This window comes from Propithecus coquereli, unplaced genomic scaffold, assembly GCF_000956105.1.
Source record: "Propithecus coquereli isolate 6110/MARCELLA unplaced genomic scaffold, Pcoq_1.0 Scaffold351, whole genome shotgun sequence".
In the NCBI taxonomy this organism is placed as follows: Eukaryota; Metazoa; Chordata; class Mammalia; order Primates; family Indriidae; genus Propithecus; species Propithecus coquereli.
In genome coordinates, this window is record NW_012149186.1 from 424,650 (window position 1) to 449,528 (window position 24,879).

A 24,879-nucleotide genomic window follows, 5' to 3' on the forward strand; every position below is an offset into this window, starting at 1 on the left:
GCTTTGACATTAACAGCCACATCCCACAGGAAATGACATAAAGTTTTAGGTTCTGGTATTTCCAAGGGGGCTTTTTTTTAATCTTGAAGAACACTGCTTTATGGTTATAAAATTCCAAACAGGGTGGTTACAAACTTGACTTCTTACACAAGGGCCTATACCCCAATGAATGTTCTCAGTTTTCATCTACAGGTCAGATTTTATCTGCACTCTACCTGAGAAAAACCTCCCATCTTCCCCACGTTTCTTTCCACTGCCAACTCTTAATTAAGAAGGCTGAGGGCTCTGGCTCTGGCAGGGTTTTATTACTCAGAACTTAATAGAAATAATGTTTTGTAGGCATGTAGGACTTAATAAAAGAATATAGAAATTATGAGAAGCCTATAATATTCTGTCTCTACAGGGTTTATCAGAGGTGGGCTCCAGGGATTCAAAGAGTAGCAGATGGTGTCAGCAGTTTGGGGGACCGTGGCAACAGGATCTCAAACATTTAGACACACATTCAGTTAGTAACTGGCAGAAGGGTAATGGGAATTGTGTCTACTTTCCAAGAGCTGTAGACTTTATACGCACTATCTTATCTTACCCTCACAGTTTTGCAGCAAAATGGTATTGATTCTACTTTACAGATAAGAAAACTGAAGTTCAGCAATATTTAGTAATTTGCTCAAGGATGCACAGCTAATAAGGGATGGAGCCAGCCTTGAGCCCTGTTCTGTTTGACTCAGAAGCCCATATGTTCTACAACAGGGCCATTATGGCTCCAATGACTGGGACAGGGTTTGGGAAACAGACCAATACCAAGGGTCAGTTATAATAGGAACCCCTATATGTGGTGTCAAAAGCCCAAGTGCCTATAGGATGAGATAAATGAGTGATATGCATTGGGTGAAAGATGTTAGGGAGTGGGGGTCTGGGGTGAGCTGCGGGATCTCTAACCCTTTCTGTCCATTTGTCAGTATTACCACATCTACCAAAATTTTCGAGAAAAATTGGAAATCCAATTTTCATGTGAAAACTTTCCATTTTGAAAAAATGGCCACTAATTCATGTTGAACCCCTGCAGGCCAAATAAAACACACTGAGTGTGCTATTCAGTGTCCTCTGCTCTGGACCACATGGACCATGGGAGCAGACCTCTGTCGTCTTCACTCCCATAGCCCAGCCCCTAGGACAGAGCATAGAACTCAATACATACTGATATAAAAAGTGAATGAATTTTCAAATCAACCATAGGGAGAGAGGCAAAGAAGAACCAAGTCCCAGCTCTTAGGTGCAGAGTCCTTCCTATAGAGCCTGGGCTGCCCAGGGCGGTGGGAAAGGTACAGTCCAGCAGCTCAGCGATGGCTGAACCCGCACACATTCCCAGTGACTTGCACTGGTGGGCGGGGACTGCTCACACTGTTCCTTCCATAGGCAACGTTGATCTGGGAACTGGGGTAAGACTGACCCACCTCCCAGTATCTGGAGTAGTCAGGGTAGACAGGGCCAGGAATGAGAAACCTGGGCCCTCTCTCCTAACCTAGCCCCAGTTATCTGATCTATAAAATGTGATGGATGGGGGTACAAGTCCAAAACATGGAAGAAGATAATGAATTAATGGACAGAAAGTTACTTGGCATTTTTTTATGGAAAGACATGCTAAGTATGCAATGCATCCTATAAATATGATCTCAAGATTTTGAGTCATCTTTGGAAATCCTTAAGTATTTCTGGCGAATAAGTTAGATGAAATATATTAACAAAGCTATCCCAACAAAAACCTTTTGAAGCCATCTGTCCTATTCTATGTTCAAATGTGAAAAGCATCTCATATTCCCCATGTTTTCAATGTTTTGTAGGTGTATGCTTTTTCAATAATAACCCCAAATCAATAGTCAATCAAAAACTAAGTATTCACAAAAAGATAACATTTTCAACTCTATACCTAGACTTCAACTATAAGGCAGATCTTAATGGCAGAAGCTTTATTCCCAGATTACAAGGGAAATCCCTTGCACCCAAGCTGTTGCCAGATGCCACTAGCCAGAGTGCCAACCCAGTGGGTAAGCTGGACTTCTCTAGTGTGCCTGTGACCAGGAAAGGGATGTGGGCAGGGACTGCTCATGTTGTTCCTTTCATAAGGCAAAGCCCTGGTGTACCCCACTGATTAGTTTACGTTATTGGCACAATTTGTTGCAAGGTGCTCTGGTTCTCCCAGGCCTCGGTCCTGGCATTACAAGTGTGAGGTTGCTAGCCACCCCTGTGACTCATGGCAAGACACACCTTCCTCTCCTAGCCCCCAAAGGAGCTGGTCTCTTCTGTGGCTCCTAAGCAGGGATTGTGGTTGAACAATGTAATTTTTTAACTGAAGAGACAGCATTACCCAGGGGCCAACTGTCTGTCCTTTCCAAGCCCCCCACCATCTTTGCCATCTCCATTAGATGGAGCAATACTCCTGCTACGGTCTGAATGATGGTGTCCCCCTGAAATTCACATGCTGAAATCCTCACCCCTCAGTGAGGCTATTAGGAGGTAGGGCCTTTGGGAGAAAATTTGGTTCTGCCCTCTTGAGTAGGATTCGTGTCCTTATAAAAAAAAAAAGGCTGGAGAGAGACTCCTCACCTCTTCCACCACATGAGGTCATGGCAAGAAGGTGCCATCTATGAGCCAGAAAGTAGGCCCTCACCAGATACTGAATCTGCCTTGATCTTTGACTTCCTGGGCTTCAAACTGTGAGAAATAAATACCTGTTGTTTATATGCCACCCAGTTTACAGTATTTTATTACAGCAGCCCAAACAGACTAAGACAACTCTCCTCTGAGGAACCAATCAGAAGCCACCTGTGACGATATTAATACCACCAACTTCAGTTTCCAATCAGCCCAAAAATGTCGCCTGTATCATCTTACAATTTCAAAAAAAGAATACCGACCTTTAGGAACAGGGGGAGAAGACTTAACAAGCTCTTCTGACGTTCATCTGGGCTCCTGTGAGTCAACTGCTCATATTCCAGAAACTGCCTCTCTAGCATGTCCCAGAGAGCTGTGGGGCCAGGCGACTGCCCTCCGAGTGGGACATCTGGCTGCACATCAGCAGGCCGGTCTTCATTTTTGGAACCTGGACCCTCAGTTCTGTCTTCAGCCTTTGAAAGATCTTCTGCCTCCATGCCTTGGCAAAGCAGATCTAAATTCAAAACAAGCAAAATTGAAAAGTCTTGTCACATCACTTCCTGATTACTCTGGTTGTGGGACAAGGTACAGTACTCACTCAGTCCAGTTCCTACTGAAGACGGTTCCTCTAAGAATCTGAAACTGACTAAACAGGAAGGCTTTTCTAAAAAAGGGATTCAGTTTAGATGTGATTAATACATACTGACAATCTAGCACGTTCCAGACACTGCACTGGGCTCTTCACACGGACTCTCTCACAGAGACATAGACAGATGGGCTTCTTATTCTCTCTATGTTAAGTACAGGAACTGACTGTGCCAAAGGCATACAGGCACCTAGACATCAGTTGAAATGCAAACCTTTAATACTAAAGTTTGCTTTTTGTTTTTTTATTACCTGATGCTGCTTCTCTTTTAGAAGCCTGAGCAAATAAAAGAGACATGTAAATATTTACCATTGTTAGTAGAGGCATGTAATTCTACATCTTAAACCATAACTTCCTTTTATTACATGAGTCCAAAAGAACAGAGATTCCTCATTCTCCGCATTATTTGGTTCACATTCAATATTTTAGAGGACTCTGCCCTCAAATTGACCCTTTAAATCCCTGAGTTTACAGGAGAGCCTCTCTAAGCGCACACAGGAGCAATTAGTGCAAGCCAGGAACCTCAAGTCCGTAGGCACGAGAACAAGAACTCATGTAATGAATGTAGCCAAAGACTGATCCACCAGATAGGTAACCTTCAGGAGGTGCCTTTATTTGTGTCCTTGACTTTTCAATCGTCAAACTTTTTAGGTGAGTTGTGACTGACTCACAGCAGAACAAAGGTTTGTTTTTTGTTTGTTTGTCTGGAGTGCAGTAAACTCTAAGGAGAAACCAGAAAGCTCAGGCTCCCTGACAAAAGCCCTCCCCAAACTCAATGTCACTACAAAGGGAATCAATCCTGGAGTCCATCCAGCACCCAACAATCACAGGGTAGTGACCAGACAGAGGGTCTGTGTAGAGCTGGGTCCCTGGTGTTTTGCCCTTAGCTACATCAGCAGGGTGCAGGGGTGGGGAGGAGATTATGCTTAATTTAGGCCCAAACACACATTCCTTGCAGATGAGAATGGGGCTTAGCTGGATAGCACCTGGCAAGGCTCACCATCCCCTCTCTGACACTCCCTCACCCCTTATGCACAGACTCTCATCTGCCCCAGCTCCTCTCTGATCACAGCCACTTCTCACTCTGTCGCTCCATTTTCAAAAATTGCTGTCTTATTACAAAAGCCACGTTAGTTTTTTGTCAAAAACTGGGAAGGAACGTATCAGGAAGAATACAAAACTTGTCGATGCCCAGAAAAAATGACTGCTGACATTTCAGCTTTTATCTGTGAATATATAGTTTAGTAAGAACATACCCATAATACTGTTGAACCAGACTTTTTATTTATAATTTTGCTTGTGGGTGTTTGGCTATAGGTTTATGGGGGTTTTGTTTTCTTTTTGGGAAACAAAAGGAGCTCACACCCTCAGCCCCTTCCCTGGTCTGGGCAGTCTCCCTGCTTTATTCCTGGGACCTTCATTCCCTACTCCCATTCCCTTCTTCCCCACCCCACCCACCCCACCTGTTCAACAGCTATTACTGCTCCAGCACAGGGCCTTATAAAGCACAGTACACAGTACCTGATTTCTGTACACACGCACCTCAAGTTACCGAATGATCTTCCACATCTTTTCTGCATCTTACCCTTCCACTCAGCATTGTGTCTTCAGACCTAACCACATGGCTCTGTGTTTGCCAAGTTCATTTCTTCTAACTGCTGCCTCATGTCCCAAAGGGGCATCACGTGCCTATCTTCCTTGTTGGCTGTTACAGTGACAGGAGGCTAAGTTACCCACGACTTCCGGTACTGTACACAAGGCTGTGGTGGACAGTCCCTTGCTGGTCCCCTCATTGGGCTGCATGTGGCTGACTGCATATGTTCCCAGGAGCAGCAGAGCTGAGTCAAGGGTTTATGCCTGCTCCATTCAACCAAGCCCCACCAGCTGAGATGCCTCCAGAAAGCCAGCACCAAACCGCACATGCACATACCCTAAGGCATCTGATGGCTCTTGGGTCACCTCATTGCCACCCCTGCTTGGCACTACACAGCTTTCCAGTGTTTGCTAATCTGATTGAAGGAAAGTAAGCCCTCATTGTCATTTGAATTTGCATTTCTGTAAAGGTACGAGCATCTCTTTACATGCTTGCTAGCCTTTTGGAGTTCCTTCCCTGTGAACTGACTGTTCATAACCTTTGCTTATTTTTTCCTTACTTGTCTTTTTTTTATTACTTTGCAGGAGTATTGTCTAGAAACTGGTCCCTTGTTGGTTTTAAAAATTGCAAATATCTTCTCTTGATCCATTTTTCTTATAAATTAGTTTGCAACTTTTTTGTCAAAACAACATATGACAAATATTTTCCAGATCATTTAAGATCCTCAATGCCTTCATTTCTTTTCTTTTTTTTTTTTTTTTTTTTTTTTTTTGAGACAGAGTCTCACTGTGTTACCCAGGCTAGAGTGAGTGCCGTGGCATCAGCCTAGCTCACAGCAACCTCAAACTCCTGGGCTCAAGCGATCCTTCTGCCTCAGCCTCCGGAGTAGCTGGGATTACAGGCATGCGCCACCATGACCGGCTAATTTTTTCTATATATTTTTAGTTGTCCGATTAATTTCTTTCTATTTTAGTAGAGACGGGGTCTTGCTCTTGCTCAGGCTGGTTTCAAACTCCTGAGCTCAAACAATCCACCCGCCTCAGCCTCCCAGAGTGCTAGGATTACAGGCGTGAGCCACCGCGCCCGGCCAGTTTTCAGGCTCTTGATTCATATTTCCAAATAGCCTCTCCTAAAACACCATGTTAACGGACAGTCCTCCTACCATAAGTGTACAAAAGTTCACACTTTCTTGGTTATTACGATTTTTTTAAACCCTGCTGATGTGATGAAACAAAAGCCAATGCTCTCCTTTGTTCCCACTGTGCATCTGTTTCAGTGTGAGGAGCTGAGCATGTTTCTGTCTGTCTGCTGCGAGGTCTCCTTCATAGCTCCCTGCAGCTGCTACTCTGGAACCAGGCTCCATTGTGTTCTCATCTCATGGGTTCCTCGTTAAGGAGGTCTCAGCTTTTCCCCATGGCTTTAGCACCCCTGAGAGCCACATGTCCACCAAGTGTTAGCTCTGTGAAGGCAAGGATATCGTGCCTCTAACAGGGACTGGCACAGAGTGAACGCTCCATAAAATGTTAGTGAATAAATGAATGAAAGTGTAAGTTAATCAACGAATAGATTAACCTATGTGCTATGGCCCCCAAATCTCTCTCCCTCCCTAGCCCAGGCCCCTCTCTGGAACAAGTTCTTCTTTCTCACTCCAAGATTCTTGGATTTCTCCCAGACTCTGAAAGTCACCATGTCCCGATCAAACTGCCATCCTAGGCACCAACAGAGCCAGCTCCAAGCCCAGCCCAGAGCCACCCAACCCACTGGGCGGCTGTTATAGCCAAGCTCAGTGTTGCTTCTATCACATAAAATTCATTTTGTGGCCACACCTGCAGGTGCTGCTAACTGGCTCATTCAGTACACTGAGTCTGAGAACCTGCTAACATGCCCCGTTTTCAGGACAAGCAAGTGCCAAGTCAAGGTGACCATCAGGTCAGAATACGACATTGCAACGAGCAGGAACGAAGCCAGATACCCAGGGGAAGGGTCAGAAGCCACCCCAGATCTCCTAGGCCATGTAGAAGCTGTGTCTATTTACTGAAGTAAAATACTCGACTCACCGTCTCTTGAATAGAGAGTTCTAAAAAGCAAGAATCTCAAACAAATGCGGATCCGCCAAATTGCGTGGCCGTGGCATCTGACACAGATGCCTAGCTGTGGCTGCCCCGCCCTTGCCCTTCTGCCCATCACTGATCACTCAACACCTGCTTCGGTTTTATTTGAAAAGGGAAGGAAACAGGGAGTAGCCTCTCGGGGCCGGTGTGAAGAACCACAGAAGTGCCCTGCGTAAGTGGCAGCAGCCGCTCCACAGCCAGCGTGAACAAAGGCCAGTGAGGAGCGGGGGCCCATGGAGGCCTGCGCAGGGCCGGGGCCAGGCTGAGGAGGTGAATGAGGCACCCACCCACATACAAGATCTAAGGGGGTGCCAGAAAGGAATGATTTAATGCGCTATTTCTAAAACTCAATATTAATACCGAAAACGTTTGTGACGGAAAAAAAATCAAAATGTCAAATAAAGACAGGATCCAACCCTGCGCTTGCACAACCCTCCCCACCTACACTGGCCTCCCCCTGTGGGAATTCGAGCTCAGGGCATTTGTCACAAAAACCAACAAGTTAAACAAATAGCACTTCTGGGCCGGGCTCCGGGGGATTCTGCTCTCATGGGAGTCAGTCGCGGAGGGGCTCCCAGCACAGATGCCGGAGCAGATAGCTGGGGTCTGCAAGCAATGTGCTTAGACCGGGTGAGGAAACCCACCCCTGCCACCGTCCACATCTGTAAAATGGGGATGGCAACACGTCCTCCTCTTAGGGTGCCTCGAGGATTACTCAGGGCTCAGCACGTATCACTGCCGGGACTAGCGGACTGGCATTTTTCAGCACCTACTTGGTGCAGGTATTTATGTGCACCTCTTTGTTCAGTCCTCCTACCTTCCAGCAGAAGCTAGCAGCCTCCGTCCACGGATGGTACTGAGGAGGAAGCAGAGAGGTGACTTTCCTGGGCCCCATCACCTGAGCAGGAGCCACCCCAGGTCTGTGGACAGCCCAGGCTTTGCTGCCCATCCCAGCACTGGCAGCGCACAGGCAGCTGAGCTCAAACTAGGGCGTGCTCAGGCCGAGGGCAGAGAGAAGGCCCTGGAAAACTAGTTTACCAGGTCAGGTAGGCTGGGGGAAGGCTTGCCACTCTGTAAAGGCTTCTAGGAGAGGTGGGCTCTTACGGGAGGGGTGGAGGGAAATGTGTCCCTGGCAGAATGAGAGGACAGGAGGCTGCAGGGAGTCCCAGGGTCTTCAAAAAAAGACAAGGCCCCTCCTCTCTTCCAGCTGTGCTATTCCCCAGCATGTGTCGGCTTGGGGCCTGCAACACTCCGGCCCGGTTTTGTCAGGACTCCTCCACAACCACAGCCCACCAGGCCAGAAGCCCTGCTTTCCAGCAGCAGAAATCTGTCCCCTCACGCAGCCACAAGGCAGAGGGGGCAGTGGGGCCGGGATGGGAGTCATGGGGCAGGGATCCAGGCCCTGCTTGGCCCCCGTGGGGTCTTAACCAAGTTACTTCCCCTCTCCGGGACTTGGTTTCTCCTCATCTACACAGCTCAGGTTATTTCAGTTCCATTCTGTGTCCTTCATGCACTGACGACACAAGGGGTACAGGACGGTGAGTCACCGAATGGCCGGAGGGGCCCCAAGTGGGCAGACAATCTGCTGGTTGTGTGTGGTGAGGGGGCATGGGGCAGGGATGGGGTCCACATCTGGGGAACCAGATGGCAAGTCTGCAGTGACCCCAAGAAGGAGAGTTGCCCTCTGACCTCAGCAGCACCAGAGCTACGAGCAGCCATATGGGCCCCAGCTCTCTGGGTGTCAGTATCCATCATCTCCCCCACTCCGCCCACCCTGTGAGGTCACGTAGCATCGTCAGAGTTCCACTTGGAATGACCCACACAGGGCACCCTGTGCACAGCTGCCCCACTAACGGGTACATCTGGGGCATGAAGCGCCTGCTGGGGTACTGATGTTCTGGCTGCTAAATAAACATGTTGACTGAGTGTTTCCATCCCTGACTTTCTGCTCAGTGGTTTGCAGACAGGCAGGAGTCTAAGGATGTGAGATGTGATCTAGCAGCCCTTGGAAGTACGATGCCAAGAAGCTATTATGGGGGAAAGCTCCCCCGGAGCAAGAAGGTACATGGAATGACCCAAAGGGGTAGGTCGGAGGGCAGCCTGGGACTCAGTGCACTCAGCAGAGAAGCTGGAGCCTGGAAACAAAGAGTTGCTCTGATAAAATTAAAGATTAAAATCCTTTCCCCCTTTCTTGTCAGCGTCTGTGACTATTCTCATTTCCGGATTATAAACTCCAGGTGCAGAAACTGCCTATTCGCCATCTACGCGATGGGCCACGGCCCTCAGGCCCTGGAGCAAGGGAGGCCTCTAAACCAGATGATACAGAGTAGAACAGCAACTCCTCATGTGTGCCTGTAAATGGTCTGTTTTCCTTTCCGTTCAAAAGTCAGTGCCTCACTGCATGGCAGCAGACGCAAACCCCCAATACCCCTGATTTCAGCAAGGTCCTGGCTTCAACCTTCAGCTGCCAGAGAAAAATAACAAAGCCATCCCTGCTCCAAAAATGTGAGCGGGTGGGGCTAGGCCTTGCTTCCTTTGTCCCCACCATTTCACATGAACAAGGACGGCTTACAAGTTAAAACCAAATTGAAAAGGGGGCCGGGCAGACAGAAGTAAACAGTGAACTATGAATGCTCTGTGCAAATCTGACTCCACAGCTGATATAGTCAGAAGTACCGAGGTGGACAACAGCATTATCGTTAGGAAAATGATAATTAAACGAGACAGCAGGATACACCTATTAGAATGTCTTCAATAAACAAACAAAAATTGATAATGCCAGTATTGGCAAAGGTGCACAGTAACCACAACTCTCACCCTTGCTGGTGGGAAGGCAAAACGGTATCGCCACTCTGGAAGACAATTTGGCAATTTCTGAGAAAGTGAAACACGTCCAGCAATTCCACTCCTTGCTATTTACCCTACAGAAATGGAAACTTATGTTCATACAAAAACCTACATACAAATGTTTACAGAAGCTCTGTTCATAGCTGCCAAAATCTAGAAAAAAGCCAAATGTCTCTCAAGGGGTGAATGAATAAATAAACTCGGTATATCTATACAATAACTTCTTGGCAACAAGAAGGATCATACTACCAAGACACACAGCAACCTGGATGGATTGCAAATGCCTTATGTTGAGAGATGGGAGCCCATCTCAGAAGGCTACATACTGTCTTATTCCACTTATACGACGGTTTAGAAAAGGCAAAATTATAGGGGCAGAAAACAGATCAGTGGTTGCCAGGGACTGGGGATAAGATGCTCTGTATCTTGACTGTCTATGTTTGTCAAAAGTGTACACTTAAAAAGTAAATTGTTTTTATGTAAATTATGCCTCAATAAACCTGACTTTAAGGGAACAAATGTCCTGATGTTGAAAGAGAGCTAATGGGAAAACAAGGGGCAGGGGTTTTAGTCCCTTGGCCTCAGTTTTTATCCAGTACAATGGGGATATAAATACGTACTTAATCACATTAACAACTCCCCTTGCTGAGAGCTAACTTTAGAGTGGCCCTGCATTTTCCTCTCCATATCATCTCTCTTCATCATCACAACACCACGCCGAGAGGGAACAAACAGTAGCAGTATTTTACAGGTGCAGAAACAAGGCTCAGAGAGGTTGTACGGCTTCCCAAGGGGTCACAAGGCAAGTTCTGTCTGTGCGACTCCAAAGCCCACACACTCCTCCTTAGCCACACTCCCTCCTCCCCAGAGCACCACAGACTGGGGACAGGACAGAGGCGCCTGTGAATACAAGCCACACTCAGATAAGGGCTCACTCAGGGCCCTTCCCAGGCCTCGGTCAAGTGCGGAGACTACTAAGTTACCCGCCCACTTTTGCATTCGGTTAAAAAGACTATATTTTGTCAAACTGGCTACACTAACAGACAAGGTGGGTCAATTATAAAAAGTAGAAGAATACCCAAAAGAATTGAAAGCAGAGACACAAATACTTGTATACCCATGTTCATAGCAGCATTATTCACAACAGTCAAGAGAGAGAAACAACCCAGTGTCCAAGTGTCCATCAGTGGATGAATGAATGGCAAACAAAATCTGTGTGTGTGTATATGAGGGCTATCCAGAAAGTATCCAGACATTGTTAATTTATTTTTCACATTACATGGCTGGATACTTTCCAGACAGACCCCATATATACATATATGTACACACACACACACACACACACACACACACACACACACACTGGAATCTTATTCGGATTTAAAAAAGAAGGAAATTCTGACACACACTACAACATGGGTAAAACTTGGGCATTACGCTAAGTGAAATAAGCCAGTCACAAAAGGACAAATATATGATTCCTTATAGGAGGGACCTCGAGGGTCTGGGGAAGGGGAGAATGGAGAATTAGCATTTAATAATAGGCACAAAGTTTTAGTCTGGGAAGATAAAAAAGTCCTGGAGATAGATGGTGGTGAAGATTATAAATGTACTTAATGCCACTAAACTGTACACTTAAAAATGGTTAAGATGATAAATTTTACGTTTTGTATATTTTACCACAATTCATAAATAAAATAGATAAGGTACAAGTTAAAGGAAGAGGGTATGATTCGTCGACCACAATAAAAAAACAATAATTGGCCCCACCGAGTGCTTGCTCCACACTGGGTTCTGAGCCAAGGGCTTTGCATGCACAGACTGATTTAATTCTCTCAAAAGCCTACAGCACGAGGACTGTTATGAGCCCCAGACACACCCCCAGGAGGAAGGAGGAAACAGTCCCCGTGAGTTTGATCGGCATGCCTAGGCATGCTCACAGCTGGTGTTTTCAGGGGTGCGATATGAATTCCCTTCCCTTCTGGCCTGAGACTTCAGTGGCCTTTGCCACACATGTGGCATTGTGCTGGAAAGACTGTGGGGAAATCAACCGTGGAGGAACTGTGTTCCACACCCGGGTTAGCTCTGGGTAGAGAGGACAGCTATCATATAGAAGGGGACCCAATGAGACTCACTGACAAGATCAGAGAAAGCAGGAGATGGAAGTAGCTTGGAGGACACAGGCCCTGAGAATATGCAGCAAGTGGGCAAGAGCACTGGAATTCCTGTAGGATGTGGCATAGGGCCCCAGAGCACAGTCTGTACAACGTACAGAGCAAAGGGGGAAAGGGTAGACATGGAGACCAACAGTAATGGAATGACGACCCTGAGTCTTCCATGTGGGCCCCTGAGGAAAGAGCTGATAGAAGATCACAATGCCCTGAGACTTCCTTTGGCTCAAGAATTTGTATCTCTAACAAGTTCCCAGGAGGTACTGAGGCAGCTGGTCCAGGGACCACACGTTGAAGACCACCACCCAAGGAGATGACTTGGAGAGGGACTTTTGAAGCAGAAATGTCTTATCATCTAGATTTTATCTGGCAGTACTGCAAGCCCTGACCACCCCTCATCCCTACCCCAGACAGTGGACCTAGGGAACCAGCCTGAAAAGTGCGTGTGAGAGAATGAAGTGGCTCGGGGAAGCGGGAGCTCAGCCTTGCACAATAGCACTGTTTGGCCCACATAATGATTCCATAAGGAGGACACTAGGGATGCCCCTGTCTGATAAAGAAACTGAGGCTAGGAGCTTGGGCTTGCAGCTCACTGAGGCCCAGGTCTGTCTGTCTCCAGAGCCTCTTCACCACTCTACCTGCCCTGGTTGTCCAGCCCCCTAAAACTGTCCTCTTCCCACCTTCCCCTGAAAAGAAAATCCTCGCCCAAATCAGTGACACATTAACTGAGGGCCCGAGCTCTGTTGCATACACGTGCGTGGTGTGGAGAGGGCAGGAGGGACGCTGAGATGTTAAAATAGGTCTCTTTGCTTCTGCCCCTGCTGGCTTCAAGGTTCCTATGCTGCCAGCCCCCAAACCGGAAATCTCTGAACACTGAACACATAAGCTCCTTCTTTGCCTGCTCTCTAGAGATGGCCACGACCACGCCCCATGGCTTCCCCTTGGTCACCCTGAGAGCCCTGTCCCTGGACAATCTGCTCCCTCCACCTCCCATGTCCCTCCCCTCATGCTGCCACCTCACTCCTGGGGTGAGTTCCAGGTGTCTGTGGAAGAACATATAGGGAAACAGCATGTGCTCTCTGGGGCCTGAGCGCACATGTGGGGCTTGCGTGGAGCTTATGAGTCACTGACATTTATGAGAGATCTCTACTCTCTCTCCAGAGCTGCCAGCAGATTGTCTTCGAACTCAGTGGCAACTCTTCCCTGCGTCTCCAGCCTGCTCTTCAGATTTCAGACTTGCCAGCCCCCACAGTTGTGGGAGACAATTCCTTAAAAGGAATTTCTATGTACACACACAAGAAGCATGCACACGCATGCATGAACACGTTCTGCTGTTCCGTTTCTCTGGCGAACCCTCACTGATATAGCATGGCAGTCTTTGATGAAGCCTGGCAGAGCCCTTCACCGGCCACATCTGTCCACACATCCCATCAGCACTTATTGAACTGGTACCAGTGGCAGGCTCAGTGTTAGACTGTGCCTTCTCAGACACATGTGGTAAAAGAGGAGCCATATTGGGGTTGGGGTTCCAATCTGTCTCCCCAGCTGGGGACAGACAGAACAAAGATTGAGCATGAAACTGTGGACAGTGGACCCCCAAGAGAAAGAGGTTGTCAGTAACACACCAGAAGTCAGATGAAGTCCTCTTGCTCCCTCCCTGATCCTCCTAGAGGCAGCTGCTGCTCAGAAAGGGCATTTCATGAAAATCCAGTTCTGCACAAACAAGGACCACCAGCTGCAGAGCTGGAACAGGACTATGTCACAGGGACCTTGTCACTGTTACAGCCCAGAACCTTGTACTGTAGTGCTCTCAGGGGCAGGAGAATGACATCAGAACATTCAAAATTCCAGGAGATTTGTGCTATCTCCCAGGCTAGAAGACAGAAGCATCATGTGCAGATAAAATTGGGATTTGGCTTCAAGCCCTGGGTTCTGGTCCCAGCTCCTAATGCAGTGAACTATGTAGTCTCAGAAGTGACTCTCTAAAATCCAGTCCTCTTCTGAAGGATGTGCTCCTGGGAAATGCCATGAGTTGGCCGTCGAGCAGCAGCCCACAGGAGGGGCTATGTAATGGGCAAAATGTCCTCTCTGCAGAGGCCCTCTCAGGGGCCAGGACTACAGGAGAACAAATGTGAGTGGAGCCATGGTGGACAGGAGCGTCCTCTGGAGATGGAAGGGCTTCTTGGAGGAGGCTGGGCAAGAAACAAGCTCAGTGGGAGCAGCCACACAGCCTGGAGAGGCCGAGAAACTTTGGAGATGACCCAAAAGGATGGAGAGTCATTTGATGAGCTTGGAAACAGAGCAGCCATCACTCACCCAGGCTGTATACCAGAACCAGCTGGGAGGCCATGCTCCCCCAACATTGCAACTTAATCAGTATGGGTGGGCCCTAGGCATGAGTCTTGACTATAAGGTCTCAGGTGACTGCAACGTGTCCCCAGGTGAGGCAGGGAGCCTAGGAAGATGTGGTAAACCATTGGAGGGGTGCTTAGCCAAGACCCACCCCCCAGCTCTGCCATTCCCAGATAACTGTGGCCTAGAGAGGAAAGCAGCTTATCAAACATCACAGAGCTAGTGAGGGAGAGAACTAGTATAGGAGGCCGTCTCTAGGTCTATCAGAGGCCAGACATCAGCTCTGGGGTTACCTGTGAGCTGGGCGGAGTGGGGCTGAGAGTTCCAGGCCCACGAGCAGGTGGCTCAGTGCATCTAAAAGTGGGCCTGTGAGCCTGGACTGCAGGGCAGCCTCTTCCTTGACTCCCTGGTAAGAAACACCACACCCTGAACCTAGATTTTTTGGCCAGGCTGGCCTCTCCCAGGCTCCAAGGGCAGGCTGATCCTGAGCAGCATAGCACACATCTGATTCAAATCCTAATCCACCTTTTCCTAACCTGTGGCCTTAGTGACTTAGGCTCTTTGAGTCTCTGTCTCAGCTGTAAAATGGAATCAATTACCTTCCTTGCAAGGTTGTGGGAAGAATTAAGCAAGCCACTACACATGAGAGGGTGTCCAGTACACACTTGAGGTCCACAAAGTGCCCGTTCCTTCTGCTTGGCCTACAGCCCCTGCCCCCAAGGCACTAGCAGCCAGCACACAGCCCCTCCCTCACTCTACACTTTGCTGCCTGGAGATTTCCTGAAATCTGTGGCATTTCCTGAGGGAGCCTGAGCCCACGTAACCCTTTGTGGGTGTGCTCTGGGGCCTCAGTCAGTCTCTAGGGTCCAGCTTCAAGGTCAGGGTAAGCTGCTCCAGTTCACCCTAGACCCTGCTTCTCTCCTGTGTCCTCTCCCCTTGGCCTGGCCACATCTGTCCAATCATAGGCTTTCTCACAACAAGGAGCTGTTTGTGTGGACGTCAGGACAAGGCCTTAGTGTTCAGGTGAGGATTTGGCCACCATGAGGACACAATGAGGAAACACAAGCAGAAGGGTTGTCCCTAAGTCTGTGAGCCTATGTCATGGGGACACCACATCACGAGCAGGTGGAGAAAAGGGTGGCCCTGCAGACGGGGTGGGAGGGCAAGAACTGGGAAGATGGACAGGTACCCTGTGGGACCTGCATGTCCAGCTTGTCCTTGGGGGGCTTGTTGCCAGGACCAGGGCATGGCCACTAGACTCAGCATCATGGAGGACCCCAGCCATCAACCCGGTGCCGCCCCAAGCCCCACCAGTTAGTGAGTGTCCCCACCTCCTACATGGGCCAGGGCTGCGTGTGCCTGCAGGCAGAAAGCAGCAGAGCCCAGGGCCCTACACTTGCTCCAGGCGACTCACAAGGAGAAGGCAGAAAGCTCAGGTTGTTTCCAGAAGTTCAGAAATTCCCCTGAGGAGTAAGATGGGAACTCTCATTGGCAGGAACCAGGCAGGTCCATAGCCCTCAAAACTTCCTTTTTCTGCTTTCAGTCTATGCTGTGCTCCTGCAGGCACACACCTCTGTGGTTTTTGCAACAGGAACTCACAGTATCCCCAGCAAGGGGCCACTTCTGTATCTCAGTATATGTACAGACTTCCACGTTGCCAAAAATGGCCAGGGAACATTTCCCCTGGCCAGACCCTCTCGGCTCAGCTATGGTTGACCTACCACGATGGGCACAAAGACATGAGCTGGGGACAGCACAGGTCACAGGAAGCCCAGTCCCATTACTGGTGAGCCTCTCCAGCATAGGAGCCAATCGGTGGCTTGGTCTCACTGAAACATAAGGAAATGTGCTCAAGTAAGAACAACCACAGATGAACGACCATCTACTAGCAGATATCAATGTTCTCTAATCTTAGAAAATCTGTAAGGTAGGCTTTATCATTCCCACTTACAGATGGGTCTAGTGAGACTCAGAGACAACAAGTAATTCATCTGAAATCAAACTGCTGACAAGCATCAGAATAAAGGTTAAACCTAGGTCCCTTCTCCCACACTGGAGGGTGGCTTCACACAGAGGCCAACAGTGGTAAGAACATACCCTGGGGCACCTGAGGTACTAGCTGGAAACTCCTACTGCCTACAGCACCACAGGGGTTCCCTGGCTGGACCTGCAAAGCTGTGGCCGAGCCCTGGCCATAGGAATTCTGAGCCAGACTGCTGTTTGGCCCCAGCTCACACCACACACACCACACACAGGCAGGTCCAGAATAGGACCCCGTGGTCATGCCATTGCCCAGGGAAGTGCTGATCCCTGGGAGCCTTGAGGTCATTAGCCCAGCAAAACATAGGCACCCCCTCGCTATCACTCACCTCGACTGATGCCAGCACTCCCAGCTTTAGTCACTCACCCTCCAGGCTAAGCTACCAGGGCTGTGGCTCTCCTTGGCATGCTCTGTGTTGTGGGTCTTTGGATTATTAAACATGGAAGGAGAAGAATCACCCACGGTCCACACACTGGACTCCAAAGCTCACAGTCAGGGGAGCAGCAGGGCAGGCATCAGGCAGGATGATGCCGGCTGTGGCAAGGAGGCTGTGGACCAGCCTGGGGGGGGTCGGGGGCGTGGAGGTCTGAGAGTGCTTCTCCGAACAAATGGTGCCCATGATGGGCACCAAAGGATAAGTATGGGCTCTCTAGGCAAGTGGATAGGCACTCTAGGCAGCAGGAGTGTTTGGAGAAGGGTATGAGGTCCCTAGGGGAAGCGGGAGCAGAGGGGGACAGTGATGGGGTGAAGGCCTGCATGGTGAGAGGGCCAGGAATGCCAGGCTTGTCCCATGGAGCAGTCCTAGGAGTTACTGTGGGACTCTCAGCAGATAGTGACACAGACAGTTTACAGCAGCCCCCTGTTAGATGCTGGGCCTGCCCAGGGGCCCAGATCCCACCGCCAGCTGCTCACAGCATACTGGAAAGAGAAGGCAGGGAAAGGGATGCTCTAACGCAACCCCTGAACTGTGCCTCGGGAGCAGGGATCCAGCGCTGACGGGCAGAGGGAAGGAGCTGTCTACTGCAGGGGCTCAGGTGGGGGTGGCTGGGACAGGGTGGAAGAGGCTTCACAGGAGCAGGTGTTCTGGAGAGAGAGCCTAAGGACAGGAGAAGTAAGCCAGGCCACCGCAAAGCAAAAGCAAAGCCACAGCAAAGGCTGTGCCCAACCATACCTGCTCCTGTGCAACTGGGAGGGATGGGGTAGGGCTGGCCCCACCCGATTCCTCACCCTCCAAACTCTAGGAGAAGCAAAACCTCCAGGGAGCTTTGCAGCACCCGTTACACCTCTAAGGTCACATGCTGAGAAGAGAAAGATTTTTACACATTTCCACGATGGCTCTGTTTGCCCACACAAGCGTCCTGTTTAGCTTATTACATTTCAAGTGTAATTTAGTCAGAATACAAACACACAAATCACTAGCTAAACTTTGAAACCCATCTGGAGTTTGCATTCCTGACTTGTAAGGGATTGAGCATCTCTTGATTCTCATGGCTCATCTAAACACAGCGAGCGAGGCCGCAAACCACCCACATTATACAGAGATGGTCACGCATTCTCTCGGGCTGCCTGTCCTGTACCATACCAGGCAGACCTGGACCCAGAGAACCCTGCCTTTAGGTTATAACAAGAAAAAGAGACACTTGCAACGTTGCCTTGTGGTGATTTTTCACCAAAGTGAAGAGCAAGGAAACACAGTGCTGGTGGCTGGGAGGAAGGGGCTTCAGCAACAGCTGAGTCTCTGCCTCTCTGTGGCTCCGTTTCCCCACCTGTAACGAGGCATTTAATAGATGTTCCTTAAGGTCCCATCTGCCAGTGAAGGCCTGCTGTTCAAATTAGCCTCATGTTCACGGGCCTCAGATTTCTCCCCTGAGAGCTGAATATTTGTTTAACCAGAAAGAGTCTCACACGAACCGGTGAACTTCTTAATGTGCCAGGAATATATTTTAACCCAGACCTAATTCTTCTACATGCCCAGGAGACGCAGACGATGGCGCCCGAAGAGAACTGAAAGGAGCCGAGAGACCTCAGAATGCCACACGAGTGGGTGAGACAGGCAGTCCAGGGTGGGCCTGGCGCCGTCCCCACGGCTCCTCATCCCTCCCAGGCCTTGCCATGGCAGGCCTCTGGCCCCAGGCTCCCCACTGCCCCTGCCCACCCCACCCTGTCGGACTTGGGAGTACAACTCCGTCATGTCCCTTCCTTGTTCAAATGCCCTCAGGGGTCCTGATGATACGACCCAAGCCCCAAACCCCCTTCTTGCCTAACTTCCCACTGTACCCCAGTGGGGTCTGGCCAAATGCCCTGTTTGCTCACACCCTGACTCTGTCTTTACTCAGGCCTCCTCCCCAGCCTGGGAAGCTTCTACTTCAGGGCCTAGTGTCCAAAGCCTGCAGCCTTCCAGGCAGAGCTGTGGCTGCCTCCTGGACAGAAGTAACCCTGCCCTCTCCACTTCCCAACTGCTGCCACTACTGGGCCATCCTGGGATTGGACAGCAGCAGGGGACACCCTTCCCAGCTTTCAGCGCTGCTTCCACACATCATGACTCTTAGTAACTGCAGCAGGACGGTGAGGGACACAGCAGGGCCTGGATGACCCCATTGCAGGAGGAAAGGGAAGCTCCAGGGTGAGAGCCACTTGTGCGGGGACACCAGGGTAGAGTCAGGCAAGCTCCACAGAAGTCTACATTGTGTAGCTCCCAAATGGGCCACTTTCCCCAGTACCTACTGCCTGTAATTACTGGGCTCTCCGCACTTCCTTGCTCACGTTACTGTTATTCACGAACACGCTGTCTCTTTCTCCCTCTTGGATCCCCTCAAGTCTAAGTTTCCACCAACTATAAAATACCACAGTGATTGAATTAAAGTGCTTTAGAAAAGAAAAATCATCACATTAAATAAATACACACCTCGAAAATGAGACTACTCAGACACTTTCCACTGTGTGAGGAAAGAAGTATTTCTTGGAGTGAAGGTGGTTTTTTAGACAGGTGATCGAGGGACCCCTCCCGCCAGGGAGGCAGAGAAAAGAGAGTCTCTCCGAGGGCATCTGCCCCTCCAGCCCCTCTGCCCGCCGCGGAGCCCTGTTAGGATACCTGTGTCGCGGCCCACAGGTGTGTGCAAGGAAAGACTAAAAGGAAATAACGGGAACTGTGTTCCGATTGCAGAGTAGCCCCGGGGCTTCCCCCCCTTGAGTATCTGCATGTCCGCCCACCCTGACTGATTCTCCCCGCTCTTTCCTCACCCTCTGCTCTCCTCAGAGACGGTGCAGTGCCCCACACCCCCGCCCCAGAGCGCGGCCGCACACACGCTGGACATGAGCCCCCTGGGTCAGCGAGGAGCCCTGGGACTCAGGACCCACAGTCCCCAGCCGCTGCCTCCTTTTAGTTGCTGCCCTCCTCCCTCTCCTAAAGGACGCACTTTCTCAGGGCAGAGACACGGGACACAGCTGCAGGGCGTTCTCCCCTGACTCTGTTACAGGCACCTGTTGTCTTCCCCACGTGGGGCTACTCTCTTCTGACTCCGTCCAGGGCTCAGTCAGGGAAAGCCCTGTGGGTTCTCTGCGGCACGTTTCGGCATGATCAGCTCCCTGTCTGTGCTGGCCAGCCTCCACACAGTTTCTTTAGGTGCGCATGCCTTTATCTGTCTTCGCCTATGTATCTCTTTGTATTGTGTGCATATCCTTTTAATAGCTGATATTAGAATGCTACTAAGAAATTTTCCATTATTACACAGAAAACACAAAAATCAACAAATATTTATCTTTTTTATTTTTGCACATGGCTTTTCATATCCAGGCATATTTTGCTTGTAATTGGTGTATAAATAGTTGAATCGCATTAAATCATCCACCATCATATCACATACTCTATGTTGCCCTTTTCTTAAATTATCAAACTTAATGACCAGGAAGCAACCTCTTGGTCAATCGCCATAACTGACTCTCTCACTATCTAATAACTGGATACTCACAGTATCTCTGTTGCTGTCATGGGCAAAGCTGGGGAAATGATCTCCACCACAATGATTTTGTTTTCTGTGAATCATCTGTGAAGATGAATTCTCAAAAGAAGAATTAATCATTTGGCCAAAGAGGAAGAGCAGTTTTCACACTCCTGCCTAACACTGACTGCTCCTCTCCAGAAGTGTTGCTTCTTCAACTCTTCAGTGGCAGTGTTGTCTACTGCAAAATACATGGGCTTTCAAATGAGGTAGAACTAGGATCAAATCCCAGTTTAGCCACTTACTGTCTGAGGGCAAAGGATCATACCTCTCTGAGTCTCCATTTTCTCATACACAAAATGCAAATAATGAAACTGATCTCGTGGTGAGGATTAAATGGGATTGCAAATACCCAGGTCTGGTGTGATCTGAGAAACCAAAATAACTGCCCCTTTATCAGCAAAGATGGATCTTAAGGTTAAGGAAACAAAAAGTTTCCTATCCGGTGAGGGCTGAGGGCTCAGCTGGCATGGCAACTCCCGAAATTCCTATGGCTACAAGAAAATCCACACTTTTGCTGAACTCCCTAACAACAGCAGCTATCATGCAAAATGTCAGACCCTTCCTGACTCTGATTACAGCCCAGACCCTACAACTCTGATTGGACTGAGGACCAGCCTTACAAACATTCTTTCCTGATAAACAACTACAGATCTCAAACCAGTTTTGGCCAATTTAGAGAGACTGCACAAACTGTCTTTTTGTCCTGTCATTCACCTTTTGATGTAAAGAGCCAAATTCCACTTCATTCTAACACTAAAACCCCAAAGTGAACATGAAATGTATGTTACACATATGTTTACCCATTGTGTATGCACTTGACTCCCCTCATAAACATATATAGATTTTCCCCCCAAACCTGATGAATATGTATGACTCTGTGGTGTGATACGGACCCTAGGAAGTATAAAACCCAACTTAATCTTTCTCTTTCAAAGAGAGAGCACCTTCAGTACTGGCCAGAGACTGTCTCTTCCCAGTCTGCAAACTGATATCGCCAATAAAGCTCTCCTTTCTACTATTTAGCCATCCTGGTGGTCCTTCGGATGACACTGGTGTATTGTAGATACTAAAATACATTATTCTGAGCCTGTATACTTTCTTTCTTCTTGGAATTACTTTTAACAAATAACTTTTCACTTCTCCAACTTCTCATTCTTCTTGAACTGTGTTCCCCATGAAAGCCTCTAACCATGTAACAAGAATTGTCATTACTCCAAAGGGTCTGTCCAATAGAAATACAAAGCTGGCCACAAATTCAAGCCACATGTGTAAGTTTAAATCTTCCAATAGCCACATTAAAAAAGTAAAAATAAATAGGTTAAATGAATTTTTAAAATTTATTTAACCCAATATATCCAAAATATTTCCAATATGTAATCAGTGTTTTTTAAGTATTGGGATATTTTACAATTTTGCTGTTAGTTTACCATATTTTTAATCTCTGTTGAGTATTTTACATTTACAGTGCATCTCAATTCAGACTGGACACATTTCGAGTACAGCTGGTGGTTTCCACATTGGACAGCTCAGATCTAGGTCCATATTCTCACCATGGACTCCTAAAATCCTAGCCACAGGAGAGCCCCTTGACCCTCACTACCATAGGAGCTGTTGGGAGATTGTACAATGGCACTGCCCCAGGGAGGACGCTGATGCTGGGTTCCTTACATTCCCTAAGCAGCTACAGAAAGGCACCAATTTAGAACTCTTCCCTCAACAGACTGCGTACTGTTCTGGAACCCAACAGCAATGGCACTAAGGTAGAAAAGAGGCATGGGCTGCAGCCCCTGGACTTAGGTGTGAACAACCACAGGCTGCCACACCTGGAGCAGAGACACAAGTGCCACCTGGGCATTCAAAGAACTATACAATACAGTAGAAAGCCTTAAGAATAGGATGGATCACACAAAGGAAAGAATCTCAGAGCTTGAACATAATGCCTATGTGCTAAACAAATCAGATGAAGAAAAAGAACACAGAAGCAAGAGACAAGAACAAAACATATAAGAAATGTGGGATTATGTAAAGAAACCAACTATAAGAATTATAAGCATCCTGGAGAGAGAAGAAGAAAATACACACAAGGTCTGGAATATCTATTTCTTGGAATACTGGAGTAAAACCTGCCTGGCCTGGACAGAAATCTAGATATCCAGCTACAAGAAGCACACAGAACTCCCGGGAGACTCAAAGTGAAAAGGCAATCACCACATCACATAGTTATTAGACTGGCCAAAGTAAACACGAAAGAGGCATGTCTCAGAAGCACATAGGCCCAGAACTCCCCTCCTTCAGGTCCCCTCTTGGAAGACTGGAGCCTTCCCTGGCCTCCTGAGTCCCCACTATCCACCTGCTGCTCTCCAAGCCCCGTGGCACTGTGCACACCAGAACCCTGTTGCCTTTTCAGCACCTGGCAAGGAATGGCCTCTCGATAAATATTTGTTGAATAACTTAGTGGAAAATCATATTAAAATCAAAGTGTTCCTTGGAAAGGGAAATATATAAAACCCTTAGTTATTAGGTCAGCTCCTCCTCCCTTTAGATAGGTTGGGACAAATGATTGGTATAGTGTTCTGGAAGGTTCAATTTCAGAGGAAGAGGAGATGATCCAGGTGGTCCTGCTTATTCAGAAAATGTTGGTGAAACAAAGATTTTTGTAGTAATTCAAATGAGGGAAGTGAGGCTTGAAGAGGCACCTACTTACCGTGGGGCTGCAGACCCAGCTCTCTTGGTGGCCAGTCTAAAGTGGCCCCCACTGCTCTGCACTCATCAGAGGCCTACACAGGAGCTTGGAGGGGGAGTCTCACAGGCAGCACCCTCTCCCCATCCCCTAGACAATTGGCATGGGCCAGTGTCAGCCTTTCCCAGATGTGGCAGGATCACTGTCTCACCGTCCTTAGCGGAACCACAAGAAAGGGCCTGACCTGCTGTCGGAGGATGAGGAAAAGTGCTAGAGCCCGGCGTGGCTTGGTAAACCCCAATGGTGACAGATACCCCAGCAGATACAGACACCACCGGAACGGCCCTGACCACATGGGCTGCCTGCCCCCCACACACTTCCTGCTCCTCAGCTCACCTCCTTTCCCACATCCACAAACCCGGACCAGGCCCTGGGGAGCACACATGCCCCCACACGCAGTCTTCCAGGAGACAACCAGTAGGCCCTGTCTGTCCCAGGCTCACCTCTGGGCTGGCCTGGCTTGGTCAAGAGCAAGGTGACTTACCTAGTGGAGTGGCAGTCAGGGCCTACAGACGTCAGATGACATAGACCCCCTCATCCCCAGCCACAGCCCCTCAGGTTCGGGGGAAGAGGGCCTGGCTGGCAACGTCAGTCTTCAACGACCTTTCACTATGAATCACTTGCGCTAAGACTCCACTCATTTCCTGGAGAAAGCAGAAGTGGAGAGTCGGCAGATGCCTGGCTCTGCCCACTCCTCGGCCTATGACAGAACTTCTTCAGTTCTGGCCAGTGATTTGGGCTCTGCAGATAGGCCCCTTGGGGCTGTACACTCCGAAGTCAAACAATGCTGGGTGGCGCCAAGGACAAAAAAAAAGTTCAGCCCGATAGCATAGGTCTGAGACAGGTCTGAGTTCTGCGTCCGCTATTTACTAGCAAGGTGACCACTGGTGCCCATTTATCCTCTCTGAGCCTCTGGTAAAATGAGGATGATGATGGTGTTTAGGTGAATGTAATTAAATGTATGTATAAAATGCATCCTTGGACATTGCATGCGCTCACCAGCACTCTCCCCACCAGCCTCAGAGCTTCTCACTTGGTTCCTTCCTCCCCCATCCTCAAACCACCTCCTCCGTAACTTGCACAACTGACTGAGAGTCCTCCATTGTTAAATGGCTAACTATAAGGTAACACTGAAGTAGTGATAAAAGAAAATTTTGAATAATAGAATGAAATTCTCTGAAACTCAGAATCCAAATTCTCATTCCTTTGGGCATATTAATTAGGTTGAATCATTCCAAGTCATCCATGCATAACATCATCCACACAGGACCAGCAAGCACGTCCATTCACACACAGTACATGCTGTGCTCTCTGAAAGGAGAGGGTTGTCCCAAGAGATGTTCATGCCAGCTCATCTCCTGTCTCCAGTTCACAAAACTAGCTGACCATTTATGAGTAACTGTAAGTGAAAGGCAATAGCAACATCATCTGTTATGATTAGCAATAAAGCTCCAAGATTGGTTCAAAGATGAAAACAACATTTGCAATAAAACCTCAGTTTTCAGCAATGCAAACTTGTCAGTAGACAGCAGTCAAAATAGGAGATCTATCCAGTTTCAGATCTGGGCCCCACACGCATTCTGACACAATGCTCAGCATAGACTACATGGGACAGGACTCCATGCCCATGAGTTCACAGAGGAAATACGGAGAGTCTGCCAGGGAGGGAGGCTCAGGGAGCCCCCCTAGAGGATGTGTATCCGCTCACCACACCACCACGCTTG

The 24,879-nt window shown here is 48.7% G+C and overlaps 1 protein-coding gene across 1 annotated transcript in view; it reads right to left on the minus strand.

The window, feature by feature from the left end:
* Window positions 1-23,659, minus strand: part of WDFY4 (WDFY family member 4) — a 283,986-nt gene extending 260,327 nt beyond the window's left edge. Inside the window, exons 1-2 of the mRNA XM_012651295.1 lie at window positions 23,640-23,659; window positions 2,916-3,166 (exon numbers count right to left, since the gene is read on the minus strand). Of these exons, the coding sequence (XP_012506749.1) occupies window positions 2,916-3,149 (234 nt within the window). The 5' untranslated portion in view covers window positions 3,150-3,166; window positions 23,640-23,659. The remainder of the gene's footprint in view (window positions 1-2,915; window positions 3,167-23,639) is intronic.
* Window positions 23,660-24,879: the final 1,220 nt, after the last annotated feature.